Consider the following 15,526-nt stretch of genomic DNA (forward strand, 5'->3'; position numbering starts at 1 on the left):
TTTTTGTATTAGCTGAAATATAGTCGAAATATCGCGTTTGTTTGCCTGTAGAAAAGGAGCTTCGTGCAGTCATCTCATCATTGACACCGATCGTTGACAAAATTTGTGCTAATTATAGGCAAGCACATCCATCTTATTAAGAAGACAACAATATAAAATTGTTATTAGTTTTCTCTGTTTGTAAGAGTTTGTCTTAATAAATTTTGTACTAATAAAAATTTTCGAGTCTGTATTATTTTACAAAATGGAGGAGAGGCACCGTATGATCAAACAGTTTTATGGGAGCAGTGGTAAAATAAAGTTTGGAAACCACTGTCTTAAAGCTAGGGAAGCAGAGCGTGCCTCTGCTGAGCCTCTTAAAAATCCAAACTTGATGTGGAAAAAGTATAGAAATATTCAGAGCGGTCGTAGTAAAGCGAGTGTCGGTATTCCTGAAGAGCAATGGTTTTGCCATTATTCTGCTGTATTTGGCTCCCGGGATTCGAATTTAGAAGCTGGAAGTGATGTCTTATTAAAAAGTAGAGTTTGCCCTCTATTGCATAAACATGACATGTTCCTTGTTCCTAAAAGTGACGTTGTGCGTGTAATCCAGCTTTTGAGACGTCGTAGAGCTCCCGGTTTAGACAGTATCACACCCCACCACCTCAAAACGTAAGTGTATTACTGATTGAGCATCTGATACTTTTATTTCAAATGTGTATTGATACAGGTCAAGTACCTAATTTATTTGGTTCTGGCGCAATAACGAATCTTTAAAAAAGAAAAAGAAAAAATGCTACTTTTTGTAATAGTTACCGCCCTATTACTGTTTCTAGTGTTTTAAGCAAGGTTCTAGAAAGTCTTATCCTGCCTGAAATGATACGTAAATGCGTGCTACATTATAGACAGTTCGATTTTCGTAAGCATCCGAATTGTGCGTTTGCTCATCACCTACTGAATTGTACCTATAGTAATGCGGAGAATTTGGGAAATCATGTATATTTGTGTAGCTTGGATATGTAAGCAGCATTCGATTCTGTAGTCCAATCAAAAATATTTTTGATTTCGGAGTTACGCCCCATATTGTTGCGTTGCTTTCATATTGGTATAGCCATAGTTATGTTAGCGTTAAACTTGAAAAATATTTTTTAACTGAGCCTATTCGTCTTATTAGAGGATGTATATATATATATATATATATATATATATATATATATATATATATATATATATATATATATATATATATATATATATATATATATACATTTTGTCAAGTTCTATTTTTTTTATTAATAAAACTAAATTAGACAAAACTCAGGCAAGGTTCTATTTTAAGTCCTACTATGTTTAACATTCTTACGACCACTGTATCTAGGACAATAAATGGTGAAATTTATAGTGACCTATGTGATTTTAGTTTGATTTGCAATGCAGATGATATCCTGTTTATCGGTTCGAGGCTTTCTAGGCAAATCTATTCTTTGATTTCTATATATATGTTTTCTATATATATATGTATATATATATACATATATATATATATATATATATATATATATATATATATATATATATATATATATATATATATATATATATATATATATATATATATATATATATATATATATATATATATATATATATATATATATATATATATAAGCATACAGATAGTAAAAACAGGATGTTAATGTTAATTCAAGTAAAAGTAAGTAATAGTTGTCTGTTTTCAGCACCAAAATCTATTTTTTGCAATAACAACAGCCAACAACTGTCAATTTGACCCCTTGGCTTCTTCTTCCTCCAAATGTAAGAATCTAATCAAAATTAGATACAAACGAATCTGTTCAGAAAAAAGTATTTTGTCATATATTAATAAAAACTGAACTAAAGCAAAAAAATCAAAATATAATTAGATTTAAAAAAAGAAAAGAAACAAAAATTCTGCCTGAAATGATTTATCTTCGTCAATGGAATGAAGACGAAGATCTTATTAATCAGATACACCTAGATTACGGAAAATTTACACCAAGACTTAAATTTAAAAGTTTGCAAAAAACGGAAAATCTTTTCTTTTTTAATAGTTATTCTGTATTTTCAATGAATATCTTCATCACATTGTAGGCTAGACTCTCTTCAAAATTTCGAGTCTGTTTAAAGTCAGATGCAAAAGGATCTGCTAAATGAAAAAGTGATTTTGTTTCATTCATTATAAAAAATTGAACTAAAACATGACCAGATAAAAAAAAAAAGAAAAATAAAAGATTTGACCATGAATAACATAATATGGATGGCGAGAATTCAGACGAAAATCTCATTAATCAGCTATATCTGGAACCAGCTATATCTGAAGAAAATGTAAAATTTTAGGCAGCTTAATTAAAAAATTTTACAAAAAAAAATTCACAAATCAATTCTTTTTTCCAGTTATTCCATATTTTCAACGTGTTTCCTAATCACCAGTCCTGCGCTTCTTAGCCATATTGCCTTCATCCTCACGTAGTCGACGAGCTCCAGCCAACTTCGGCAGTTGTTTATTGATATTCTCTTGCGCACTGGATATATGCTGACATACCTATAAATTTAAAAAATCGTAAAGTGACTAAACAAGATATTTTCAAGAGTGAGAAGATAAGCTTTTGTTTTTTTATTCCTCAGAGATAGAGAGATAGAGAGATAGAGAGAGAGAGATAGAGATAGATATAGATAGAAAAAGACAAATAAATACAGAGAAAGAGAGAGAGAGAGAGAGAGAGAGAGAGAGAGAAAGAAAGAGAGACAGAGAGAGAAAGAGAGAGAGATAGAGAGAGAGAGAGAGAGAGAAAGAGAGAGAAAGAAAGAGAGAAAGAACCTTGTCCAGCCTTGAACTTTGTAATAAAGTTCACGAAGTTGAGAACAAAAAGTCCTTTTCTCGGCTCCCAAATGATAGAAGAGGAATTCTCTGACTTTTTAAGTAGCAGCAAAACCTTGGAGTAGAACCTCGTGCAATTTACTAACGTGAAAATATTCCAATTTTGACACGGCTATAGTACGGTCGTTTCATTCCCTTGTCTTCTCTCTAGGAACTAATAGTAGTTTTGGTTGCAAGAGAAACTCATGGGCAGAAAGGGCTATCCAGTGATTTTATGAAGTGCGACTAACTGAGCACTTGCTAGTTCGAACAACTAGTCTGCTAGCGAATAACTAGTATCAAGCTTAGACCATAAACACTAAATTGACTTTATGTCGTCTTCGTAACCCGGCATTTGCGTGCTTAGGGCAATTTGCCATATTCTCTTTTCAGTGTCGTATAGCTGTAAAAGCGGGGCTTTTGTCTATTCATTGTAGCGGATACTGGAAAAACGAAAAAAATCGTTGTCGTTGACATCGTTAACAGATCTCTATTTTAGTTTGTTTATTCTCGAAGCCTTTGGCTACAGATACGCCAAAATAGTACTAAGCAGACGATAAGTGACACCCAAATTTCCTGGACATTTATTTTATAGACTTGATCAGACTTGCCTCTGGAAGGAACATTTGTTTCTAAAACCTTGAGACCAAGAGGGATTTTGGAGCAGATACCCTAGCTCATATGTCCCAAAAGGCATATACAAAGATCTAAAGTTGTTCCATCTATTTGTTTTAATTGTAAAGAAACGCTTTCCAAATTTTCTTTTGTAACTACTGAAAAGCTATTGTCTTTGTTCCTTCTAGATCACCCTTTCACGGCGTTACAGCTTAAAATGTCTGTTACCCTTTGCAAGGCCGTACCCAGTATTTTTTTTCGGAGGGGTTTTTACTAAAGAAAAAAAAAATTCGGAGGGGGGGGGAGAACACAAAAACCTAAAAAAACGCATACAAAATTTGTTTATATCTACTTTTGTTAAGTTTTTACGAGTCAGACAAACATGTCGGGGGGGGGGGTTCAAACCCCCCTAGCCCCCCTCTGGGTACGGCCTTGACCCTTTGCAATGTGCTTTGCAACCTAGACGTAAAAAAAGGGAACAGAAACTAAAGTAAAAAAAAAAAAAAAAGTTTTTCCATGGATAGCGAAGAGTGAAATTGAGATTTAAACGAGCAGGAATCAATAGGAAACAAGAAGAAAAACCTAATAGGAACAAGAATTACAATGAACAATGAAGCAAAACTGAATAAAAACATAGATTAACACAAATAAGGGCGGTGTTGCCATCCTTCGTTAAAATTACACCCTTTCGGATAATTAATTGAAGTAATTAATGATCCAACAATTAATTATAGTAATTAGTTAACTAATCAGGGTTCATCTCTTCCTCAGTCGATACACAACCATGCATTTCTTTCGGTTTTCCTTCAGAGTGAATAAGCTTTTTCCCTGTTGTAACAATTTTCGAGAATAAGCGGTTTCTTAAACGGAAGGGCATAATTTTTATCAACTGGTAGCATTGTAAGCAGTGCGACTATCTTTGCAACCCTTCAACCAGTAATAAATATTATTTAATTGGATTTGTAGAATAGTGGTTAGTTATGGGAAGAAACTGTATAAAGAACGAAATGATATACCTGACATCTTTTTTTGAAAAGGAATTACAAACTGAGAAGTGGTTCTCTAATGAAACTTTATCTACTGATTGCACTTCTAAATTTTTAAATTATCTACAATCGCACTACCTAGGAGGTAGAAGTGAAGGACAAAAATACATCAGCATCTCCAGCTTAGACAGCCAGACAGAGTTATTTAGAACACAAAATTAACGACAACGAAAACATAGTAGTCTCAACGAATTAAAATGAAGTGAAATCAACTGAAAAAAAAAAATCGTAAATTTACAAATCCTTTCAAAAGACCAAATAAAATTGACCGAATCTCTCAGGCAGTTCAAATTCATAGAGATTAGGAGCATTTTTCCGAGTTGGTTAAAAGTTAAAAGATTAGATTATTTCCCTTAATCCAAGCCAACTCGATTTTCTATACTTAATTAGAGACCGAGGTTTCTTTTTAATTTTCAGGTAAAAAAAAATCGACAAAATCTCAGCAAAATTCATTTCTAAAAAAAAACAGCATTGTATATTAAAAAGAAAGCCACATTGTTTAACTTCATATTGAGACTTTTACGTTTTTTTTTATGTTACGAAAACTTCCAACAAAACTATTCCCATAAGAAGCCTAGAAACCTTATTCTCACTCTCATCGAAATCATGAAAGCGTCATATCCAATAATCTGTTATGGTTACTACGATTTGTTCCTTGGGAGCCAATAGGAACTCCATGAGAGGGAGCACAGGGTGAACCTTTGAATAGATTAAAGCAGAGGAGGAACGTGCACAGCCGTGTATAGCCTTGGACAGCTTGGTACTGCAGTGAGATGTTAACAGTAGTATTGCTTTAGTTTCTATTCCAAAAAACACTTCCAAACATCAGAAATAGGGTATATCAGTATTCATCTAAATATCTTAAGTAGAATATCTTTTATCTAACTGAAGTAGAATATCACTTTTTGTTATTTTACAATAAAGCAAATGTTTTTTTATAGTTGAATAAAAGCTCAAAAATGTTAGGTTGACATCAATTTACACAATTAGACTTCCATAATAATAATAATAATAAAAAAACAGTTTCTCGAGAAGATAAAAATTCCTAGGTAATAATAGACAAAACTAAAAAATTGACAAATTCTCCGGCAAATGAAAGTTCAAATATACAAGCTTGATAACATATGACAGGCCGCTTACAGGACAGACTCTTCTATGATTAAAAATAACTTCAATTGTCTCAGAAATCATAATTTTTCGGTAATAGGAAAACTAAAGAAAACGACAAGTTTCTTGGTATATCAAAATTCAATAATACAAAAATACATTTTCAAAACGAAAGGGCGAACAAACGTCCAAAAATCGAAGCTTGACAACTATTGACAGCTTGATGAAACGGCCGACAGCTTACAAAAAAGAGCGTTATTTCTGAAAAAAAAACTCCTCGATAATCAAAAAAAGCGACAGATTCCTCGACAATTTCTGATCAAAAAGAAACTTTAACTCTTCCATCCTTTCTTTTTCGAAGAGTTTAACCCAAAACTTGATTTTTTTTAAAGCAGTAAAGTTCCGTCATTTGTTTGTGCTTTCACATATTATTAATGCAACCAAAAAATCGCTGAAGCGAGTTGACAGAGCTCAGTTCTAATAGCTTAAATTTAACTTCAGTGAAATCTTCAATTTCTCTTTTTTCCAGATTCGAAGTTCACTCCACATTCCTTCAAATTACGAAATATCTTGGAAAATAATCGCCACCACTATAATTTCTTCTGTTTTATTACTAGCCTGTAGTTAAGGTTAAACCTAAAAAACTGTAATTTAGGTTAAATTTAAACTAATACCACTGTTTACCTTTGTCAATGCTTGTACTGCGTTCTTGAGTGTCAAAATAGCATCAGCTTGGTCTTTCATGACTCTTACCATAGCTTCGTGCTCTTTTCTTCTCATATCTCGCTCATCCTGGAAGAAAATGAGCGTTTAGCAAACATTTATCAAAGAAAAAAAAACTATGAATGCACCTGCACACAGAGAGAGGGGAATTCCCACGTTATTAGTCTAAGAGCCGAAAGTGACACTTGCCTAAAGAGTAAAAAATCAATTGAGAAAAATTTTCACTGATGTATATCAATATCAGGACAAAGTAAAAAATAATTGGAATGTTGATTTGCACATATCCCTCCATGACCAGTCCCATGATAATCAAGAAAAAGACCACTTGAGAGTCATTATGTCATGGGAAGAAAGCGCTTTCACAGCTATTCGCTTTCGAATATACAATAACAAATACAAAAATAATATCAAAATATTAACAAAAACTACCGACACAGCCTACTTCTTTTCATTTTGTGCTGCCATCCACTGGAACAGAGATGTCATCAGCAGCTGTTTCTTTGACTCTATATGCTTTTGAGCCGTTACAAGAGTGGCTACTACCTGCTTTTTAGCTCAGTACGTATTGTCAGGGTCCCATCTATCATAACCTGTACCAGCTGTAGCTGGACCATGTCCATCTTTATAATACCATTCTTCAGTCAATTCTGGGCTTCCTTCGGCAATTCGACGACAGCCAATTCCTTGGAATCGAAAGCTACTTTTTTCTTTTAGAGATCTGTATACAGTCTCTACTGTCCGTCTTTTCAAACAAGTTTCTGCGAGCTACTCCTCCTTCAACCGCTCTTATGTCTACAAATCCTGTCTATCTTTTTCATTTTTTCCATTAAAAGCTCTTTGTCGCCAGAAGTACCAATTGTAACTCTTTATGGCAGACTTAACCGTTTGTTCAGATCTTCACCGATAGGAATACCTTGCGCACACTCTACAAATCTACTTAACCCCTCCATTACAAATAGCTTTGTAGTCAAAGTTTGCTCCTTCGCAAAAGTTCTATCTTCACTCAGGGAGAGGGAAAATCCACGCTCAACACTTGGATGCTTTCCTCGTTCTATCAATTTGTTCCACCTATCGTCACTTCCTCATGGCTCTGGTGAAAATCTGAATAACTGGACTAGCTTGAATTCGTCTACTAATAGATCTTTTTCTGTTACAATTGATAGCTCTCTGGCAACTTACAATGCGCACTGAGCAGAAACCTGCATAGAAATCCCATTGGGATGTACAAAAGTTATATAATCTAACGACTGCAAAGCTCCTCCACTGAGAACCTTGGTCAGAACGCATCTAGCTGCGGCATAGTTTTGCTTCTGAATAAACAACATAAATGAGCGTTTGCTTTACTCGTCTGCTGATAGGAGACAGTCAAGAACCATTTCACTCCCGAACGTCTGCAATAATGGCAAAAGATTGTTCTTATATTCAAATGACTGAAGCTTTAGTTCGTCCCTCAGCTTTTCGGTCCCTTCTGATTTTAACACTCGCCCAGCCAATATTAAAACTAAAGTCAAACTTTGTATAGATTTCGTGCACAAGGGGCTCTTCACGTTGAAACTTGGCAGTGAAACGTGTGAAAAGACTGGAATTGTCAACATCCAACTGCAATCTGCTATCATGATGGGGTGTTGGATCGATCAGATGATCTCTTTGTATGCATCTGATTTTATAAGACTAAGGTTTTCCTTTGGTATATAAGCAGCGAAGTACTTGAAAAGAGTTGACCCCTGTTCCACCATCCTTGTAGCAGCAGGATCTATCGACAACCATCTAGTAGGCACGTGTTTCACAAAGCTTGCCTTGGGGATACTAATTCTATCCTGAATCTTTCAATAATCTTCCAGTCTAGCTATATAGTACACTTTGATAATTCAATTGCCCAAATTAGCGCCATTTCCCCGCAAGCCTTCCCAAAAGCTTTATGAACCAAATGTATCTTGAAAGCACAGATTTCATGGCATTCGTTAATTTATGTTTTTTGCTATTGATCAACCGAAAAAGTTTTTGTTAATATTCGGGCCATTACAACTTAAATTAAGTAGTTTAGAAATTGACAATCCACTGTCATTGACTGCACCGACTATTTCCGACTTTGTCATCTGCTGTGGCAAGACCAATAAATACCGTTTTCAGGTATTTTATTACATCCCGTATTTACAGTTTTACAGTCCCCAATTACAAAAACCAAAGAAAACCCTATTTTAGCATGGGTAGCTCTGACCAGTCCCTTTTTTTCTTGCCAGAGCTAGTGGGTTTACTAGATAGTCATAGAAAGTTGATTAAGGGCCAACCAGAAGATTATGTTTTTCTCTACATACCTATAGTAATTTGGAAACAATAGCACCAGGTTTAAGTGGCATGAGGCAAGAAACTATTTATGGTGTCTTTACTATCTTGCACTTTTCTTCCAAGCCATTATCTTGATTGTAAATCTACTTGCATGATACTTTTCTAGTCTGTTTATATACAACGAAGAGTTTCAGACAAAGGCCGCAAAGAGTAACTTAAGTAAAAATTGAATGAACCATACCACCTACAAGCCAATTGACTCCAGAGGTAAAGGGAGTCACTCCATTTTACTGCTAGCCTGTCTTCTTCGTACAGGCATTGATACTGTAGCCTAAAATAATAGCTCCAAAAAGGAATTCCAAAAAATCTAAATTAGAAACAAAATATAGAGAAGTCTAAACCTTTCAACCGCAGAAAAAATTAAGACTTCTGGAAACTAAATTCAATTTTAGGAACAAATAAGGACCTTCTCTTGACCTTAAAGTTTTTGTGGCATCCCTGCCACAACGTGAGCCGAATTAAATAAGAGAGACTAAATAGACAGCCGAAATGATCATAATTTCCTCCTTAATGAAAAAGGATATGATCATTCATTTATTTCAATCAGAATTTGGTCAACTAATTCAATTAAAAAACTCAAATAGTTCTACATTTATTTTCTCGGTACTGTATAGACTGTTTTTTGTTGGGTATATAGGTAATTTCTGTGCACCTGACAAAGGCACATAAGCCAAAAAATTTTCCTGGGGGGAGGGGATTATTTTTTTTTTCAAAACAACATAAACTATAAACGTAGAAAAGGACAGACTTAGAAGGTTTTTCGTACGACCAGATACAAACCTAAATCCAACACATGCCAATGACCAATAGAAATGCATTACTTGTCAAAGAAAACTGCATCCATGTCTCAAAAACAGTTTTTATTTGGGTGTGTATTTGCGTGAAAATGCGTTAAAAGTACATTTTGGTAAAGAATTGGTCAAATTGATTTCTTAAAATATTGGCATTCAATAGAAAAATTTTGGGGAATTTAAATTTATTTTCAAGCGTTTAGGATTATTGTTAACTTAGGGAACTGTTTTTTTTTTTTAATGAAAAAGCAGTTGCACGAGTTCCCAAACAACTTTTTTAGTTTACTATTATCCTTCTTTATAAAATTTACATCAGATAAAATAAGCAGCAGTTTATGCTGCTAATGATAATATTTCTGAATATAAAAGAAAGAAAATACAATTTATAATTACCCTCAGCAGCGTTGAAAGCACTTTGTCAAATTTGCCACAGCTACCACAAGTCAGACCATTAGCAGTACCACCAGCAACTGACGAATCTTTTGGAAGAGCTACTTTTGAGAGCGTAATTCCTGGTCGATTTTTTAAGATTTCTGTCGTTCCTCCTTCTACAGAACAAGAAAAAAAACTGTGAAAAAATACCAGGATTTTAATCCAAAATAGCTACGCAAAAAAAGGAACTTGGTGAGAAATTGGAAAAAGCCCAGATATTTCACAAAACAAAAAGTTTCGAAAAAACTATGCCGTTTTGCTATTAGATTAACTGACATGCAAAAAGTATTACATAATCTAATTACTACACTAATTGTAGCTGGTACTATTGCGGTTAGCGTATAAGGCTCATCAATTTTTTGCAGTTGATCAGATTTTTTCGTAATAGGATCCTAATACATAAACAAGCAAATAAAACCAATTTAAAAGCCGAACGCCATGCAGTAAGAAAAAAAAATTAAAAAAAACAACAAAAAAACAAGAAAAGTAAAAACGAAAAAACTGCACATTCGAGATGATATAACAAGAAAAGACCATTGAACTGAAATAACAATACTGCACTAAATCACCACAAGGTATCGGTAGTACTGTTTGAATCACTGTCTCTCAACCCAAGGATCATTATTCTTTAGACGGGAGGTGTCAGCCAGTCTAAAAACCTGAGCTTTTATGTAAAAAAGCAGATTTCATTTATTAATCAAAAAATGTAATAATATAAAACAAATACATAATATACGTGAACAAACGTAAATGCAAACAAAAACAAGTAAACGTAATACAAGTTTGATGGTGGTGTTGATATACTAAATCAAACAGAGCATTTTGTATTATTTTTTTCCCTATTTTTGAATAAAATCTAAATTGCTGAGATGCCGAAGTGCTTAAAACCCGATTTATATTTCTAGCGACCGACATCTACCATTAATATATTGTTGAAATTTATTATAATATTGTTATATCTGTTGAAGATACTGTTGATGTCCTATATCAAACGGAACATATAGCATTTTGTTTTAATAGAAAATACAAAAGCTGAATGAATGCCAAATCCCTAACCAAATGAGGAAAATACTGAAACGATCCATCGATAGTTGATAAGATGATTAAATTCAACTAATAAGTCCAACAGAAATTTGGACTTAAATTACAACTTGTCATAAGGGGTCCATGAGCTAACTTTATTTATTTTTGACCTACTTTAGGGAGGGGGGAGGGTCATGAAAACAAGGATGGATAAGAGCAAATGCTTTAACCGAAAAATCATTTCAAAGTTTTCAAAGCCCATACTAAGTCATAAAGAGGATACGTGTCAGTTACGATATTTAACTTCTAAACAAAGTTTTCCATAGTTCTCTTCCCTTCTTTTTTGACTCTCTGACTTTAATAATAGAACCCTCCTTTTATTTTTAAGTAGATCGAGGAATAAGAAGGAGGAGTGAGAGAAAACAAAAAAGAGAGATTAAGAAAGAGAGAGTAAACTATAATGATTAAGAAATGTTCGAAAAGTTTATAGATGAACATAAAATACCTTCTTTTCCTTCTTCAGAGCTAGCTTCCGCTTTATCCCCCTCCTCCATTTTTTCAATACCAAAGGTCTTTTCTAGAATTGAAAGAGATTTGGCGAAACTTGGTTTGGTGCCGGGCTTCCCAATAGCCGTATGACGGGCAGTCAGCTCCATCCATCGACGGCGACATTGCTCTCCAGTCACATTCAATTTCACATAGCTCTGAAGAATATCAGCAGCATCCTAAAGGAAAACACAGTCAAGCAATAAACAAGTCTCTAAAGTTAATTTTTAAGTACAGAATTTCAGCTTTCCACAATACTACATATCAAACTGATAGAAGGGAGGATTATCCAAGGAGTATACTCAGACATAGCGTTAAGAATTGTGGCGAAAGAGGCAACCTCCCCAATTAAAACTGGATAATTTTGAACACAAAATTGAAGATTAAATTCCTAAGCTTCACTACAGGGAGAGGGAGGAGGGGGAAAGAGCACTACTGAAGGATCAAAATTGGCAAAAAACCTACCGTCTTAAAGAATTGGCAAATTATGATTTGAAAATTTATTTTTTCTTGGAATTTCAGACCCTTGTAATTTTTTAGATTCTTATGTGCCAGAATTTTAACTAAACGAAAACAAAATATGGAAACCGAAGGATTTCTTGAAGATCATGGAAGATCATGGGAGTTTAAAGCTTCGAAATTTCATAGGAATTGGACCAAAATCAGCTAGTGATCCAATTCTAATTATATCAACAGCATACTAAAGGAAAAAATAAGCATACAAGCTATATCAGGCGTTTCAAAGATATAGCCTGCAGACCCCAAAGAGCTATCGAGACACTTAGAAGTTCCACGTCCTGGATAAATAACAGATTATTTGAAAAAGACACACTTTAGAGGGTTAGTTAATTTAGCTTAGCCTATTTTTGAAGACCTTTGTCGAAAATTTCATGGTTTTCAAATATATATATATATATATATATATATATATATATATATATATATATATATATATATATATATATATATATATATATATGTATATATATCAAACAAACACAACTTAAAAACAATAGGGAATTTTTTTTTTGCTTTTTTTTCCAAGACAGTGCAATTTAAATCGGTGAATATTTCGGCCCTATGTCCAAGGGCCGTCTTCAGCACAACATTAAAGAAAAAATATATATATAAACAACTTAGATTAAAATACGAAGTTTGAAACTAAAAATGCTTTAAAAAACCTTTAAAACAGTCCCAGTATTCTTACTTCAACGAAGTTCAACCAGGACTGATAAATAAAATGACGAGAGAGGATGAATTCATTCAAACGAAATAAAATGAAATTATTAACTGCAAGTTTTCAAAGCCAATCTTGCTTTTTTAGCAGCTAGTCTTAAAGGCCTTTTTGTAACGGGTTCAATACTATTGTCAATTGGTTTAATAAAATATTTTGTTTGATCATTTTTAATTAAATTTGAGTATAAAGAATTAAGTGAATATTCTCCTAAGTCCCTATTTAAGGAAATATTTTTATTTATTTTTAGCCTAATTTCGATTGATTCCCGGACCACCTGTTTTATCCCCAAATCACTACTAATGAGAGAAGATTTTTCAAAAAGTATTGTGTGGCTGGGATTATTAAATGTATGGCTAGCTAAAGCAGAATCAAAGGAATTATTAGAACTATTAGCAATTAAGGCCTTGTCTATGTCTTCTTTATGATGGTGTATCCGTTTTTCTAGATTCTGATGAGTTCTGCCAACGTAGTAATTGCCACAATCGCATGGTATTTGATTTGGCGAGTAACTGGGGTTTTATCTTTACCGGAGTTTAAGAAATTTGTGATTTTAAAATTATTAGTGAAAACTAAATACAGATTATTTTTTGTGCAAATATTTTTTATTTTTGTGGTGATTCTTGGGATGTACGGAAGATAGATTATATTAGAGGGTTTTTCTGGAGCCTCACATTGTGAAATATCGTTGATTTTACGAAAATGTCTTTTTAGTCTATGGTTAATCGTATTATTGACAAAAGGAATGGGGTATCCTTTGCCAAAAAGAATATCTCTGATCAAATTTATTTCTGCTTTTATGTATGAATCGGAGCAAATGTTCAGGGCACGGTCAATGAGAGAAGTTACAACTGCTCTTTTAACTTGTGGGGTGTAATTTGAATTAAGATGAAGATATCTATTGTTTTGTGTTGGTTCTCTATAGATATTGAAGTCAAAATTATTAGTATTACGGATAATTAGCACATCTAAAAAAGGTAGTTTATTTTCAAATTCAGTTTTTATGGTAAACTACAAATTTCTATCATAAGTATTAAGATAATATACGAAACCTCGAAGTTCAATTTCCCAATAATTCCGAAGTAACATTACGTCGTCCAAGTAACGACCCAAGTATACACGTTTTAAAAAATAAGAATTTAATGCCCAATTTTCAAGGTTCTCGACATAAATATTAGCCAGTAGGCCGGATAGAGCTGCTCCCATTGGTAACCCATTTCTTTGTTGATAAAAAGAATCACGAAACTGAAAATACATTGAAAACTTATTACAGATTTTAACAGGATTAAATAAAACTTCACCATCAATCCCTGTCGCTGAGTCTTCGATTAAATGATAATTTTCTTCTATTTTGGTTTTTAATAATTGCTCAGAAGTAGCCAGATCTATATTCATATACATGGAAACAATGTCAAAACTACTAGCTATTGTGTTTTCTGAATTACATTTGTTATTAAGTTTTTCAACTAATTCTGCCGAATTACTAATATAGGAATTTTGTGAATACAGTAAAGTTTGAAAGCTGTGCAAACCCATTTTCCAATATTGGACGCGGTGGCTTTAATACATGCTACAATAGGTCTTAGGGGAATGCCTTGCTAATGCAGTTTTGGTAAGCTGTAAAATTTTGGATAGAAACTACCATGGGGGTAAAATTTGTTGTATAATTTTGGTGTGATTTTACCATTCTGTTTTAGCTGTTTTAATTCATTTATAATATTATTAGTAAATTGATCAGTAGGATCATGGGTGATCGGTTTATATGTACTTGTGTCTTTTAAAAGTGAAAAGATTTTGTTGTCATAGTCTGTCGCATCCATGACAACGAGTGAGTTGCTTTTGTCTGCTTTGGTTATTATAATAGATGGGTCTTTGCGGAGGTTAGATAATATTTTTATGTCGTGCAAATTTTTTTGTGTGAAAGTGTTAGGAGACTTAGCCTTTTTTTTGGCTATTATAAAGGGTGTTTATGAGACAAGACCTAACTTCATTAGGGTTTGAAACAGATGGGTAGTATTTATGCAAAGCGGACCCTAAAGAGGAGACTATATCCGCCATGGGAACCTGTTTCGGCAGAAAAGAGAATTTTGGACCTTTTTCCAGTGTTTCGATTTCCTGGGTTTCAATTGTTCTAGAAGAGAGGTTAACAAGAGCGGGTCCAGGAGTGAATCTTGGAGAATAAATACGGTTTCTCATCGAAGATTCCTCTCTCAATTTTTCCAATTTTGTATAAAGTCGTTCCTTTGACAAGCAACAATCATGGCGAAACAAATTCCTTTCTAATCTAACAACTTGAGAAAAATCAACAGTGGACAGGTTTTCAAACAAAAAATTTTCGAGAGATTTTCTTTCTGAGGAAATGATATGTCTTTTTTGCTTTTTGTCCTTAATAATATGGACTAATGTTTTTAATTGTAGTGTATGAGCAAATCGCCCTTCTTTCCGGGTATTTAGATGTAGTTTATATCTTAAAGACTTTGGAATAAGATTTTCATTTCTGCAGGATTCTAAATATTTTTGTTGATTAATAATATTTGCATGTTTTTTACCTAAACTAATAAAATAAAAAATATCGTAAGTCAACTGCTCCCCATAAGCTAGACGCAAATATTGACGGAGACTAAACTGCCTTTCCATATCAAACAAACACAACTTAAAAACAATAGGGAAATTTTTTCCAAGACAGTGCAATTTAAATCGGTGATTTAAAACCATTTTTAGTTTTAAATTCGTATTTTAATGTAAGTTGTTTATATATATATATTTTTTCTTTAATGTTGTGCTGAAG

At 33.3% G+C, this 15,526-nt stretch overlaps 1 protein-coding gene and 1 pseudogene across 3 annotated transcripts in view; both read right to left on the reverse strand.

The window, feature by feature from the left end:
* Positions 1 to 2,344: 2,344 nt before the first annotated feature.
* Positions 2,345 to 15,526, reverse strand: part of LOC148954233 (uncharacterized) — a 51,330-nt gene continuing 38,148 nt past the window's right edge. For all 3 annotated transcript variants that reach the window (XM_089086085.1, XM_089086087.1, XM_089086086.1), the window contains exons 10-13: positions 11,464 to 11,683; positions 9,897 to 10,051; positions 6,328 to 6,435; positions 2,345 to 2,560 (exon numbers count right to left, since the gene is read on the reverse strand). In XM_089086085.1, the coding sequence (XP_088942211.1) occupies positions 2,438 to 2,560; positions 6,328 to 6,435; positions 9,897 to 10,051; positions 11,464 to 11,683 (606 nt within the window). In that variant the 3' untranslated portion in view covers positions 2,345 to 2,437. The remainder of the gene's footprint in view (positions 2,561 to 6,327; positions 6,436 to 9,896; positions 10,052 to 11,463; positions 11,684 to 15,526) is intronic.
* On the reverse strand, positions 14,321 to 15,375 carry LOC148954234 (uncharacterized; annotated as a pseudogene).

The sequence above is a fragment of the Artemia sp. Qi Xiang Cuo genome, chromosome 3 (genome assembly GCF_049724085.1).
Source record: "Artemia sp. Qi Xiang Cuo chromosome 3, ASM4972408v1, whole genome shotgun sequence".
Lineage (NCBI taxonomy): Eukaryota > Metazoa > Arthropoda > Branchiopoda > Anostraca > Artemiidae > Artemia > Artemia sp. Qi Xiang Cuo.